We start from the raw sequence: 15,214 nt of genomic DNA, 5'->3' as shown, positions 1-15,214 counted from the left end.
AATGCCTGGCACGCCCTTCCTAGTCCTTCCCGTTCCTGATCCTCCTTCACCAGGACACCCTCCACTCCGGCATCTGGTTGGTCCCTGCTTTGGGTACTCCGTGCCCCCTACAGCCCTCTGGGATTGAACATATCCCGGCCCAGGGCAGTCACTTACCCATGTGTGTCCCCCGACCAGATTCTCTGTGTGCAAGGGCTCCGTGTGGCTGTATCTGGGTCCCCCCCGTGCCCAAGCTGCACGGATGAGACCTGCTGCCGAGTGAGGGAAGAATGAAGGAAGGAAGGAACGAATGTTAATTCCAGCCCTTTCCGACTCCACATAGTTGGCTTTGCATTTAGCTCCCTCCGTGTCTTTCTTCCCAGGCTCCCAGCCACGTGTACAGTGGGCATAGCAGTCACGTCACCAATGTTGACTTCCTCTGTGACGACAGCCACCTCATCTCCACGGGCGGCAAAGACACGAGCATCATGCAGTGGCGGGTCATTTAGAGCAGGCCCGGGATGCACGGCCTTGTTTACTCGGTCACTGTGATTTCTGTTTTGTTTGAAAAGTTGTCACAACCCTCAGGAAAGTCAGTCCCTGTACCGGTTACCTTTGCTTCGTGGGTCAGTGAACGCCGCGTCGGGTCAGCAGTTCAGGTTTCTCCATGTACGATATGTAAAACACATTTAATATAAAAAAGATGCCAAGGTTTACATTGCGGTGACACCGACAGAATAACTGGTGTATCCTTCCTAACTTTTCTACGAACTCTTCGAAAATGGTCACAGAATGCCTTTCCAAATACTGTACATAGGCTTTACTCTTTCACCGTCGAGCTTGCTGAGTCGAATATTTATGACAATAACAAGGTACTGAATTATGATCGCTGTTGATGGGTTGGTTGGAAGGAATGAAGCGATGGAATAGAGGAAATAACTGACTTGCACAGGAAACGCCGATAGACTTTCTGTGGTCACGGTGTCTAAGGTTCATGCAGCTCTCCCTCTGGGAGGCTGGGGCGAAGGGGGTGGCTCTCTCCGTGTGGTTAGCAGATTGGACTCCAGAGTAACGTAAATGTTTCAGCAGAGGATACAGGCAGGTCAGAGTTTCAGCCAGCTGCCTGACCGGGCCCTCAGCTGCTTAGCACCCTGCTGAGTGGCGCCCCCTGGGGTTCCGCGTTCATGTGCCCTAGTGAGTGGTGGACATGTTCGGCCACCTTCCTCTGCATATTAACTGGCATGATACGGTATTGTACTTGTATAGGATTTTAGCAATTCATAATAAATACGTAAGGCTAGGCTTTACTATTTTATGCTTATGGACATTGTACATTTGTATTTTAAGACCAAGTAGACCAAGTCAAAAAGATACCATAAAACCTGCAGTGAGGAGAAGTCTGGAGGGCTCCACTAGGTACAAAAGGCAGCTGCCTTTTTTCCTGCCTCGTGTGCCTGGATGGCTCGTTTTTGCCCAGGAAATAAGATTGCATTCTGATGAGTAAAATGTAGGTGGCATATATTTGTGAAGAAGGCCTTATCCATTTCGATGGTGTGACAGATTGAAATGTATTGTTTACATTGGGGAATGTGTCTCAGATTTTCAAACAGAAGAGTAATCAACAGACTTAAGAACAGATATTAAGATTTTTACTTGTTGTAGGCAAGTAAATGAATTACCCCGCGCGAGCTCTGCAGCAGTGGTTTCTAGTGGCCGGTTACTCACGACGTTGGAAGCAATTTTTAGGACATCTCCAGCCGGCTGCAGAAGTGCAAGGCACCAGTGAACACTATGTATTAAAGGTGAATCTGTTTGTATGTATCCTGATCAGATATATTCTGTAATGAAATAAAACCTGAAAAGTGGATTTCTTATTGACCTATAATCATGAAAGTATATAAATTAAAATATTTAAAATTAGCTATGATTCACACTATATTCTGTTTCATATGCAGATTTCTTTTCTCACCTGGGAACTATAATTTGCATATGGTGTGTAAACATGCATCAGATTAGATAACTATAAGGAATTCCGCTTAATTACCATACCCAGTTGGTAGTTTACTTGGTTATGTAAATACGGGCAGAAATAGTCATTTTGCAATTAACAATTGAGAGCATAACCAGATCGGGGAAGGGAAAGGGACCCATTACTGACTTACAAGATCTACCTTTATAACTATATACTTCCACTATTTTGTAAGTTCAATAATGGGAAAAGGATATGTATATAAACCAATGTTGCTATCTTCATACTTGCCCACATTTAAATGAAATTCTTTAAACAGCCCCGTATCAGCCTGAGGGTGTTCATTGTTCACTCACTTGCTCATTAACGGAGCAAGCAAGGGCCTCTCACCACCACTTACTCCTGTGGGGCAAACAAGACCTGGAACCTCCAGGGTTGTGCTAGAACGAGAGAGGCTGGGCAGCTTCCAGCCCACAGAGCCCGGCCCCTTCCTCCCAGTAGCCTGTAGCCACATCCGCTATTAGCCTGGCTGTGGAGAGTGACAGGGGAGGGGCTGTTTTCTTCATCTCCTGCTAACAGGGTTTCCAGGTAACTTTTGAAAGTGCCAAACACTACACATCATGTGGTATGTAGAGACTCGAAAGCAGGCTGCCTGTAACGGCATTGCAAAGTTCTGTAATAAAGAGCCCTGTTTACGCTGACATGTCCCAGAAGTGCTCAAACTTGACCGTTGGGCACTTTTGCTCCCAAGACACTAATTATTGGCTGTGGATCAGCATTCCGTGGCATATCCTCTGGGGAAACGCTGTGAAAGGCAATTCGACGCCGAATGGTTCTCCGTTTCCTCCTCTCCCTCCAGTTTCCACCAGGAAGGGCTTCAAGGGCAAATTCTGAATGGTGGGAATAGGCACATTAGGGCTTTTCTTTAGACTATGTCCCACTTTCCTCTATAGCACTCAGCCTCACTGATACATAAAATCTAACTAGAGACCTTCAGGGTGCAGTGATGACATCCTGTGACAATGGGACCAGCCAGACCCTGGACGAGGGAGGACCCAAAACCTAACCCCCCCTCGCTCCTTTTATTAGGTGAGTTGCCATGGCGATGGGAGGGATAGGATGGGGAACACTAGAAAAAGTCATTTGTTTATAACATTTCAGCTTTTAACATTTGAAGGCAATTTCTCCCTTCTTATCAGGCCTGAATTGGAAATGGTCAGGCTCCCTGCCACAGCCAGGCTGATGTGACAAGGTCTGTGAGATTCCTTTGGCCAGATGGGCTTCTGCGTCTTTCAGATTACCCCTAGTCCTCTCAGAGCCATGACTACGGCAAGGAGAGTGGGCTGGGGTAGTCACCACCCAGTGCACTGCCCACCCCCACATACACCAGTGGGACTGCACAGCGTGCCTGTTTTCATGTGGCTTCTTCTGGTTTATGTTACGCTGATTCTCACAGAAGTGGCAGGTTTAGAAACCACAGCATCAGCTCATCACCTGTATTTGAAACAAGCCCTGGGAGAAGCCAGACAGCGCCGCTGTGCTCCGGGCCTCAGGGGTCTCAGGTTGCCCAGTCCTCGCCTTTCATCTTCGCAGCTCCATGGCCTCGGCCAATGTGAAAGCATTTTCAGAAACTCAAGACACTGCAGGAAAGGCTTCCCCCTGTTCTGGCATGTTCATTTCTGAGGGTCTCCTTGCCAGGCTCAGGCATCAGCCAGGAGCAGTGGAGGGAAAGACCCAGCATGCTCGGGACAGCCAGACGGAGAGATCTGGAGACCAGGAGTGCAGCCAAGCAGCTCCCCAGCTCACCTCCCTCCAGGTACTCAGGCCGCCGTCCACAGCAGGGATGGTTGTCTGAACGCCCGTAGAATGGTAGAGCTGCAGGGGAACTTGGGGGTCATCTTGGAGGAGTATTGCCCAGCATGTGGAACAGGATTCCACAAGGTGTTAATAGGCCCTGGGTTTGGGATCTGCTGAGTTAAACAGGTTTTCACAGGGCTTTTAGTGTGGCTCTTCTTAGTGTTGTAATACGTTAATGTGGGTCCAGCAGGACCATTGCATCCATCCATCCATCCATCCATCCATTCATCCATCCATCTAATAAGCACCATTCCTTCCTCTGAGCCGGGCACCATCGTGTTACCAAACTCAAGGGGTTCGCTGCTTTGGGTGTTCTCTTCAAGAACAAGATGAGGTTGTCCTTAGGTAGTTTTGTGTACTTGCAGCAAGTGGAAGACAGGATTCACATCCAATGGGAAGGGAGGCTTAGCCATTGCTCATATGCACTATTTGGTTAATTACATGTTGATTTCCTCTTTGCAGTTGGCTGAACTTATCCAGTTACAGCTGTTTCTGCAAAATACTGTGCTACATTTTAACACTGAGCAAGAATAACATTTAGTGAGAACCTCAGAGACCTTGAGACCCTTAACCTATCTAATAATCCTAGGACCAAAGATACCACAGTTCTTGCTAGAGATAGGCAGGGAGGGGCCGGTGGTGACAGAGGCTACTTGAGCCTGGGTACTTGGGGAAGGTGGCCTTTGAGCAAAGAGTGGAGTGTCTGAGACTTGTGGCCTTCTGGGGGAGTCCTCGCGGATGTAAAGCACACACAGATTGTGAGTGCACAGGGTCCCCAAGGCTGTCTGACCACATAGCCTTTCCTTCCTGGGACATCTCTATAAGGCAGAATCTCCAGGAGCACATGTTGACGCAGCACTGTTTTGTTCAGCCCCTCCCCATAGACGTAGAAACCCAGCCGCCCCCCCCACCCCCAGCCATAGAAATCAAAGCCCCCGAGAAACAGGCATTTGCCCAAGGTCACTGTGATCTTGGCAGGGACAGCCCCTGGCCACCCTAGTTTATTTCTTTTTATAAAATAAAGTTTACTATAGTTTTTAATGATAAAACTAATACATACTCAGTGTAGCAAATTCAGGAGGAAGCCCTGCCATATCCCTACCACCCAGAAATAAGACGATTATTCCTTAGTGCATTTCCTTCCTGCTTTGTTTTTCTACTAGTACATTTTTGGATATATTTCCATAGTTAACATATTGCATATACAATGCTTCATATTGCTTTTTTCATATAACTTCATAAGCATTTTTCCGTGTCATTATAACCTCGTTATAAATAACTCCTGTTGGCAGCATGACAGGCTGCTATGATTAGTGTCATCGCTCCTTGTCCAATCCTCTCATGTTGCTGGTGATGGTAAGAAAAATATCATAAAGGCCGCCCTTACTGGGGGCATTTGTCCCCAGTGTGTTCCTCCAAGGCTCCTTCCACTAACATTTAAGCAGGCTCAATGCTTTCCCATTAAAAAGAGAATGTCCCTGGTCTGTCACTTACCTCTCGATGCTCTGTAGGCGCCCCCCCGTTATCGCATATCGCATCAGCTCCCAGGGTCTTGGTCACCTCTTCAACCCCGGTAAGGCCCCAATCCCTACCTTTGACTCAGCTCCCTTAGCTTCACACCTGCCTGTCTCCTGGTACCGCAATCTTACGCCCCAAACCAAATGCATCCACTTCTCCCCCCTACCCTGCACTCCGTCCTCCCGGTTGCCCAGGCCAACTGGGGCGTCCCTCTTGACCCCTTTCTTTGAGTCACTGCCCGTAATAGTAACAACTCCAGTAGCACTTACGCCACGCCAGGCATTGGAAGTGCCTTACACATGGCGACTCTCAACAACCTATGACGTGGCTTCTTGTCCACAATGATCTTTAACTTACTGAGTTAACTGGCTAAGAGCCACACATTGAGGAAATCGAGACTGGAACCCACGGAGTCAGGTTCCGGCGTTCACACTCACTCTCTGCACCATTCTGCCTCTCCACGACTCAAGGCTCTGTGTCCACATCGTCTCCCGATCTGCGCTGCCTCTGCCCGGGCTGCCCACCATCCCTGCTGGCCCGGCCGTGGCCACGGCAGGCAGTCAGTGGCTTTTAGAGAAAGCTCCTTCATATAGTGCATGGGATCTGTTCAGTGGGCTCCTGTTCCCACTTTCCTCTGCTTTGTCTGCTGCGCTGTCTGTCCCCACACTACAGCCCGCTCTCTGTCACCACTCGGCCCTTACACGCACTCTCTGCCTTAATATTCTTCCTCCCATTTTCCCTTGCCAACGACCCTAACTTTCATAACTCAGTTTAAAAGTTGCTTCCTCCAGGAAGCCTTTCCTGAGTGCCTATTGGGGATTCTGGTCTCTTTTACTGTACTTCCCTCGTCACATGGAATTGTAAGCATTGGTTTATTGCGTGTAGCCCTTAGGTCCTTAAGGTCCCTGAGGCATGAGCCCTGCTGCTTGTTCACTCTTCTTTCTCCAGCACTTCGCAGGACAGGTGATCAGTGAGTGTGAGGTGACTGTGCGGATGAATGAGCTGTGAGTGGCGAGGGGAGCATGTGGGCTTGTATTAGATTCCTAAACCTTTGCCCTCAAGCCTGAGTATGTTTTCCTGCTTCCACTGTTTTCACTTTTGCCAACAACACCTCTGAGAACCGCTTTGTCCACTGAGCTTTTTTTATAGTTAGATTTACTTCTTTAGGGCAAATGCCCACAAGTGGAATTACTGAATCAGAGGGCAGGAACATCTTTCTGTCCCCTGATACATTTTGCAAAAATGAATTCCAAAATTATGGTAGCAATTTGGGAACCTTTTTCTTTTTTAGCAAATGAATCCTCTTTCCCTCTCTAAATGTCTTCCTGGCGGAAGCTGCAGCAAGCTATTTTTACCTAAAGGCTGTAAACCTCGTCATTCTCAGAAGAGAAAGTCAGGCGTGTGTGCAGAAACTGTCTACCCGCCACCGGCCCGTCAGCCCCTGCGCGCTAGCCTACTTCTATGTCATTTGGGAAAAGCAAGTTTAAATTATGTTCCAAATTAAGCAGTGGTTTTGTTAAAGAAGGAAAGCGCGCACACGCACACATTATGAACTTCTTCAAAATTCTAACAGACCAGAAAGTTATCAAAGGAAAACCAATGAACTGTGAGGGTACGAAAAGATCAGTGCTGAAAGCAACTTGGGGGCTGGCTTTCAAACTTTGTTTTAGCAGCAACAGCTTCCTTCAGATAAAATCTTGCAGGAAAATCAACTCTATGATATGGTTGAGAATGCAGCTGCTTTGACTGAAGCAGGCGGGTAGAGGTGACCAGAAATACTCTCGTCCTGTGTTCGTTGTACCTTCGCACCCACTCCCTTCCCCTCAACACCCCACTCCATCCCGGGCACCTCCAGCTGCTCCAAGGGGCACCAAAGTCTCATTGAAGACCAGACCCAGCAAGGTGAGTGGTGACAGAGCAGGGTCACCTGCCAGGCTCCTAGCCCTATCTCCAGATGACTGCCCACCTGCTGTTTTGCCAACAGCCTGCTTGGCCATTCACAGTCACAATATATAACATTTCTCCAAGTTGGTCCCAGGGCTGGCTGGTTTCCCCAGTGCTTACCACCCACGTGCCCACAACTATCAGTTTGGTTTTAGGGTTCAGTCCAATTTAAGTTCTATTACCAGCATTTCTACCTATTTGTTTTTAAAGAAAAGCATCCGTTCCATGTAGAACCTAAAATGTATTGAAATAAAACTGCCATAATATCCTTGTAATTATATGTTGGTCCCATGGCAAAGGGAAATTTCAGGTAGAATTACATTTAGAGCCACCCCGGTGGGCATGAAGGGGCATCTTATTGCAGTTTTTGATTTGCATTTCCCTGGTAGCTAGTGATGGTGAGCATCTCTTTACGTGCTTGTGGGCCATTTGTACATCCTCTTTGGAGAAATTTCTATTCAGATCCTTTGCCCACTTTTTAATTAGCTTATGTGTATTATTGAGTTGTAAGACTTCATTATATATTCTGGATACTCTTTTCAGATACATAATTTGCTGTTTCCTTCCATTTTGTGGATTGTCTGTTCACTTTGATGGTGTTATTTGCAGCAAAAGTTTTTCATATTGATGATGTCCAATTTATCTGTTTTTTTTCTTTAGTTATTTGGGCTTTGGCTGTCATATCTAGGAAGCCTTTGCCTATCCCAGGGTTATGAAGATTTACATGTTTTCTTCTCAGAATTTTATAGTTTTAGCTGTTGCATTTAGGACTATGATCCGTTTGGAGGTAACTTTTGTTTTGATATAAAGAAGGGTCCAACTTCATTTTTTTGCATGTGTTTATCTAGCTGTCCCAGCACCATTTACTGAAGACTGTTCTTTCCTCCACTGAATTATCTTGATATCTTTGTTAAACCTCAACTATAAATGTAAGGCCTTATTTCTGGACTCTCAATTTTATTCCATCAGTCTATATATCTATCCTTATGCCAGGATCACACTGTCTTAATTACTATTGCTTTTCAATAATTTTTGAAATCAGGAAATATGTCTCCTCCAACTTTATTTTTATTTTTCAAGCTTGTTTTGGGTATTCTAGGTCCTTTGCATTTCCAGATGAATTGTAACATCAGCTTGCTAATTTTTGGAAAGGAAAAAAAAAAGGCAGCTGGGATTTTGACAGGGATTGCATTGAATCTGTAGATCAACTGTGGGACTATTGTCATTTGAACAATGTTAAAACCTCCAGTCCATGAATGGGTCTTCCATTTATTTAGGTCTTTAATTTCTTCCCATGATGTTTTGTAGTTTTCAGTGTATAAGTCTCACACTTCTTTTGTTAAATTCATTCCCAAGTATTTTATTCTTTTTCATGTTAGAAAATAAAATTGTTTTCTTAATTTCATTTTCAGATTGTTCAAAGCAAGTGTAGAAAAATACAATTAATTCTTGTATATTGATCTTGCATCCTGCAACCTTACTAAACTTGTTTATTCATTTAAAGAGTTTTTTAGTAGATTTGTTAGGATTTTCTATACACAAGGTCACGTCATCTGCAAATAGAGATAGTTGTACTTCTTGTTTTCTAATGGGAATGCCTTTTCTTTTCTTTTTTGTTTTCCTTTTTTGCCTAATTGCCCTGACTAGAACCTCCAGTACAATATTGAAAAGCAATGGTGAAAATAAATAACCTTGTCTTGTTCCTCATCTTAGGGGAAAATAGCCAGTCTTCTGGTGAGTTCTTTTAACTTAAAAACTTTATTTCGTCCTCAATTATGGCTTCTCCTCCTTCACCCCCTTTGAAACTCCTATTATTGAGAAGTTAGGTCTCTTGTATCTGTTACTCATGTGTCTCATTTTGTCAGTGGTAATTTCCATTTATTTCTTTTTTACTCTGCTTTGTGTAGGAATTTTTTTTCATTTGATCTACTCACACATTCAGAGGCCCAGGCCTCCCAGCCCCATGTTTAAAGGTCTGGCTGTCAGGGTCTCCGAGGCAGGTGTGAAACAGCCAAAAGGAATAAGTAACCCGGAAGTTCTTGCCCACGGCTGATAGTGAACAGCCCCCTGTGCTGGGACCTGATGACTGGGGCTGGGAATATGGGAGGGAGGATGGGCTTTCCAGGGAGGAGCTGGGTGGGGCATCCCTTTCCAAAGTCCTGGGGCTCAGGGAAAGGGGTCAGCCGCTCTTCGGATTCCTGGCTAGGCTGGCCTGAGGGATGCACTTGGCTTGGTTTTCTTAATTAAGTGGGAACATTAAGACCCATTAAGTAGTGACATCAGGCAGCCTGAGACAGCAGGATGTGGCTCCAGGCTTTTCCAGAAAGGCAGGCCTGCTCCAGCCTGGGCACTCAGTCCTGCTTCTCCCATTGCAAACAGTGGCACTAAGAAGTTGCCCTCTGCTGGGCAGGTACCCTAAGTCCCCTCCATTCCACATCGGGCCAAGTTTCCCCTTGATTGGTCCAGGTCTTTGAGTTACTTGAGCTTCCTGCGACCTCAGTATGACCCCAACAGGGCCCTCTCCCAAGAGTCCCCCCATCCTGAATCTTCAAAGCTGGTGAAACATAATGTTAAGGAGAGTTGCTTTTTGAGCCCAGGAGCCCTTGAGCTGGAGGCAAATGAGAAGCTCCAGCTGTGAACCATCCTTAAGTATAAAGAAGGCAAAATGGCGGCTGGAGGAACCAGAATATAAGCAGGCGCTTTCGTTTCCAAATGTAATGCCTGCACACACAGGCTGGCACTGCTTGGATGAAGACAGCGCTTCAGCAGGGTCCCTTCAGTTCAGGGGACAAAGAGGAATAAAACACACTTGCTGCCCTCATGCAGTTCCCAGTCTAGTGGCAGAGCCAGCAACTAAGAAGACCATCCCAATAGGGTGTGATGAGCTGAGCCCAAAGCCCCAAAGCAGTGTGGAGAATGGCACCTGCAGCCCTGGAGGAGGGGTGCTCAGGGTTCCAGGGGACAGGTCACATGCGTGAGGGTTGAAGATGATTTGCCAGGTAGACTGAGGCCGTGTACTGGGCGTGAGAGGAGGCAGTGAGTATAGGTGCTCAATAAACTATGAATGAATGAATGAATGAATGCAAATTGTGTTGTATTTCAGGAAAACAACTTTTGGTAATAACTGAATTGGTCAATGAGATAAATGGTGTGAGTGAGGATTTTCAAAAAAGGGATGCAGGGTCACAGGTGGTCCCTGAGCCCCCTGAGACATCTGTGTGTTCCCTTTGAAGACTGATGTCTTCCCTTCAGTTTCTGGCATGAATTAGCAATATAACTTATGCCAGTTAATATAAACCAGACATGGTCTCATTGGTGACTCATCAAAAGCAACTGTGTTTCTTTTGCTTATTTGTGGTGAGTGAGGTTTGTTTTGGTAACGCCAAGTAATGGAGTAGATGGTCCATGGTGTTGGTTCCTCAGCAGTGACCCCCAGCCCAAAAAACTTGAAGAAACAGTGACGGAGCATGGCATAGCGTGGGCCAATCTGGGACTTGGCGTCTGCAGAAACTCAGGTCATTCAGCTCTTCATCTCACTGACCTGTGTGGTCTTGAGGGAGCCTGTGTTTCAGAAATCCTCTGCACAACAAGGTTGGATGAAATACTCTTTAAGGACTTTCTAGCTCTCTTATGTGTCTGTGGCTCTCTGACTATCCCGGCTTCAACAGACAGCAGAAACCCCATCTTCCTGCCTCCCTCATGAATGGAAAATGCAGGCCAGGAGTAGTCAGCCTGGCCACGCGTCCTGCACCCACATACATCATGTCATAAAGTCACTGACTTCAGTGAACAATCTTTTCAAATCCAAGGACTGGTCACCTCCAGAAACAAATAGTCTGGGGCCCCAAAATGGTTAATTTTCTTTGTTTCAAAAGAATGGAAAACATGAATTCATGTACTTTTTAAGGAATAAAGCCTTTATTCAGTAAGTGGGAAACATGCTAAACAGAAAAGATGCATAGTTAAGGGACAGGGGAGGTGAAGTGACAGGGAGGGTGCTGGATCAGGGCAGAAAGGCTGCTTTTCGGGGGCTTACTTTGTGCTGACCCTCAGCAGAGCCTGCAAGACGGATTTAGGAATCCTATCTGTTGGATGGATGAGAATGGAGACTCAGGTCTGCAAGCTGGATTAAAGTGTGAATCTCTGCCTTCCCAAGCATCCCTGGGCTGGTTAGACAAAGACCAACACCCATTCATGGGGAAGAGGGGCTCAGCTCAGCTTCGGTGCAAATGGCCCCTCCCTGTGTCCTCCTTGCCTCTTCCTGCTATGCATAATACCCTCTGAGAAACCAACATCAGATGCAAGAAAGTACTTCACCAGGAGACTGACGCAGCTAATTTCATGAATTCACTGAGTGACGTTGGTTGGGCCACTTTCCCCTTCTGTGTTCTGTACCCCCTACCCTGCCCCGTACTCTTCACAGAGAGAAGGATTTGCAGGTCCCTTCTAGCATCAATATTCTCTGATCCTGCCTAAAAGGAATTTGAAAGTCCTTATTGGTCTAGGGAATTGGTAGTTAACAGGAAAGGTTGATGGGGTATGTGCCTCCCACCTTTGGTACTAGTGTTCTATAGCAAATCTGCCATTCACATTTCCCAGCAAACCTTCTTCCAGTTACAGGATAGTAGCAAGTTATCAGACTCCAAGGCAGCAGGGAAAGTGCCTGATCTGTAGGTTAGAGCGGGCCACATGCTTCAACATACCAGGCTGGGATAAACAGGCCAATATCTGGGGGAGTCTTCTCACAGAACTTTGATATGCACTGACCAGGAGTACTCCTGCCTGTGTAGAGCACACCTGGATGTCACCAAGTGACCTGGGGCTTGTCCATTTTAGTAATTTTTAGGGTCTAACTAGTCTCTTCTGCAGCAAAGTTGACCCTTGGAAGAGAGAGACAAATTAGGTGGGGCTAAACCTCTGGGGCTGCTACAGGTGCCCTTTTGAGTTTGAAGACGCAGGCTCAAACAAATAGGGGAAAGAAAGTGGAGATGTAACAACCAGTCACTAAGGAACTCTGATGACAAGTGGATGATGAGGGAGGGGAAGCATGTAGAGACCCAACCTGCAACGTGTGACAATGATGTTCCACTGCAGAAAAAGAGAATGGACGTGCACTGGGATTCTGAGTCAGAAAAACCTTGGCTGGAGAAGTGTCTCCACCACTTCCTGTATCTTGGGCAAAACCCTGCAACTCTGAGCCTCTTCCCAATCTGGGCCAGGAGTGAAAATCAGCGATCCTTCACTGCCCACCTACTGTATGCCAGGCACTGCCAAATGCTTGATACGCTCTCGTTCAGACCCAATTTTTAAAAGGTAGATATGATTTCAATGTTGCTGTGACAGAGAGGGAAGGGAGCAATATTGAGAAACCACAATGAACTATGTCTACTTAAATATGGGGAGTGAGACCCTGAGGGTTTAGGGTTTCCAGCCAGCAGTGAGGATCACTAAATTTTAGAAAGGATGGGGATTTACAACCAGAGAAAACCTGAACGACCTACTTTGTGCTGTGTGTTGTAAACGTGATTTTTCACAAGCTATGGTTTGGGGACATTAGGTGGGGCTCTTGTTGGACTGGGGGAGGTCCTTCAGGTGTTGGTATTGTCTCAAAGCTGCGACTCCCGGTCCCAGCCTTGGCTTTTTATTGACAATGAAAGGGTTCAGTAGTCAGTGACCTCGACGCCCATGGGATCCAGGGTGCCCCCTGAGTCCGAACAGGCGGGGCGCACTGCAGGGCCGGGGGTAGGGAGAAGTCTCTGGCCACCACACAGGTAGATGTTAACGCATGGACATCTATCAGTGCAGGGGGTGCCCAGCATGGGGAGGGTGGGGTGCACAGCTCTCCACGTGCGGGCCCAACGCTTGTTCCCTTTAGGCCCCGCCCCACCCAAGGCTCCGTCTCACCTTTTACGGTCCCGCCCCTCCCGTATCCGCCCCCGAAGTCCGCCCCTCCCCAGCGGCCCTGCCCCTCACTGCTCGCCCTCCGGCCGAAGCCCCGCCCCTCCCGTATCCACTTCTCACAGCTCCGCCCCGCCTCTTACAGCCCCGCCTCCCAAGGCCCCGCCCCTCGCAGCTCCCGGGTCCCCTCTCCCGGAGGCGCGGCTGTGGGGCCCCGCGCCTTTTGTGTCGGGATTGGACCGCGGCGCGCGCTCTCCCTTCAGCGGCCGCGGGTGAGGGACGCACGCGCGCGTACCCCTCAGCAGGCGGAGGGACTGGCCCTCAGTCTCGGCCGTCGGGCTGAGCGCGTCCTCCCGCCTCTCCGTCAGCGGACCAGGGGGTCGCCGCCCTGAGTCTCGGGCGGGCGCGCGCTCTCAGGACGGCCGGACCCGGCGGCGCTCGCCCCCTCCCCTCCCTCACACTTTCCCCGGCGCAGCGCGCACACGCCGGCCCGGGCACGCGCCCGCCAAGATGGCAGGGGCCGGGGCCCAGCTGTCAGGCGCCGCGGCCGCAGCCCTTTCCCGCAGCTAGCGGCCCGGACGCCCGCCCCGAGAAGATGAGCCTCCGCTGCTCCCCGCAGCCCAGCGAGACGCGGAGCCGCCGCGCCCGGGGCCGGCTCCCCCGCTAACGCCCCGCACCGCGCCCTCGGCCCCGCGCGCCCGCCCCGGCAGCGACAATGAGGTGAGCCGCGCGGGCGTCTCGGCGGGGCAGGAACGCGGCGCGCGGCGTCCAGAGCGGGGCATGGATTCGGGGGAGTCGTGGGGGCGTCGAAAACGGTGGGAGCGCCCGGGGGTGTCGGGGTGGGCGGCGCTCCGGAGGAGCGGGCGGTGCCGGCCTCTGCAGCCTGCGGGAGGCACTTGTAGGGTGTAGGGTGGGGGCGGCCGACACCCCGGCAGGTGTGGCCGCGCCCCGGCCGCGTGGTGGCACAAGTTGGCCGAGTCTCGGATCGGTGGCTTCCAGCCACGAGGAGGCCGGCCCGAAGCCCCTTAGCCTCCGTCTCGCGGGCTCTCCCCCTGGGCGAAGCCTCCGCTGTGCCGGTGCTCAGAGCCGCGTTTCGTCTCGTGAAGTGGTGCTCTCCTTCCATCTGGAGCTGCTTACTCCCTTCCTCTCCCCTTTCTCATCCCCTTGTCCTTTCTTCTTGCACTCCAGTAAAGTGCACGACCTAAATCGTCCCACTCATTGATTTATCGCCCAGCCGGGGGCCTGCTGGTTATCAGGTCAAGAAATAAAACATTACCGGCAGCCAGGAGCCTGAAATTCCTGCTCCAAAGGTAACCCAATCCTGACTTTGGGGGGATAATCACCTCCTCTTCTTTTTTCTCTGTGTAATTTTACCTTCTAAACACATATCCCAGAAAAATTATAGTGTCACTAGTTTCATTTTGCCTGTTTTGTGCACTTTATGTAAATGAAATAATGCAATATACTTTGGTGTCGGGCTTCTTTCACTGGAGATGTTTTTGAAATTCATTTCTTCTGTTGTAACTGTTCATTCTTACTGATCTCTAGTATTTCATTGTGTGAATATACCACAATTTATCCATTCCAGTGTTGGTAAATATTTGAATTGTCTCTAACTTTTGGCTATTAATAATAATGATGTTATGACTACTCTTATATGTCTTCTAGAGCATTCGTTTCTGTTGGGTATATACCCAGTGGAATTTCTATCTCGAAAGATACGCATATCGTGAAATTTAGTAGAAAATAGTGTACCAAGTTGCTAAAATATTTGTGCAAATTGTGCAAATTTACACTCCTACCAGAGTGTGTGAGTGCTTATGCTTCCCATCCATACCAACACTTGGTGTTGTCAGTCTTAAAGTTTTAGCCATCCTGGTGAATATGAAGTGGTGTCCCATTGTGGTTTTGAATTGCAGTTTCTCGCTAATGAAGTCGAATATCTTTTCATGTTTATTTGGTACCCTCTTTTATGAAGTGCCTGTTCAAATGTCTTGCCTAGTTTTCTTTTGGGGTTTACATGCCTTTTTCTTCCTAACTTGTAAGAGT

The 15,214-nt window shown here is 48.4% G+C and overlaps 2 protein-coding genes across 10 annotated transcripts in view; both read left to right on the top strand.

Annotated features, from left to right (window-relative positions):
- Nucleotides 1-1,917, top strand: part of EML1 (EMAP like 1) — a 160,767-nt gene extending 158,850 nt beyond the window's left edge. For 5 of the 8 annotated variants that reach the window (XM_019751592.2, XM_019751589.2, XM_074326941.1 and 2 more), the window contains one exon: nt 363-628. In XM_019751592.2, the coding sequence (XP_019607151.2) occupies nt 363-488 (126 nt within the window). In that variant the 3' untranslated portion in view covers nt 489-628. Of the gene's footprint in view, nt 1-362 lie in introns of all 8 variants that reach the window. The other 3 variants (XM_019751593.2, XM_019751591.2, XM_074326942.1) reach the window with 1 other exon arrangement.
- Nucleotides 1,918-13,355: 11,438 nt separating this feature from the next.
- EVL (Enah/Vasp-like) overlaps nt 13,356-15,214 on the top strand; it is a 141,460-nt gene continuing 139,601 nt past the window's right edge. The window contains exon 1 of one of the 2 annotated variants that reach the window (XM_074326938.1): nt 13,356-13,885. In XM_074326938.1, coding sequence (XP_074183039.1) covers nt 13,881-13,885 — 5 coding nt within the window. In that variant the 5' untranslated portion in view covers nt 13,356-13,880. The remainder of the gene's footprint in view (nt 13,886-15,214) is intronic. The other variant, XM_019751597.2, reaches the window with a different exon arrangement.

This window comes from Rhinolophus sinicus, linkage group LG03, assembly GCF_036562045.2.
Source record: "Rhinolophus sinicus isolate RSC01 linkage group LG03, ASM3656204v1, whole genome shotgun sequence".
NCBI classification, from domain to species: Eukaryota; Metazoa; Chordata; class Mammalia; order Chiroptera; family Rhinolophidae; genus Rhinolophus; species Rhinolophus sinicus.
Note: the sequence above shows the minus strand (reverse complement) of the source record. Positions and strands in the feature narration are given on the sequence as shown.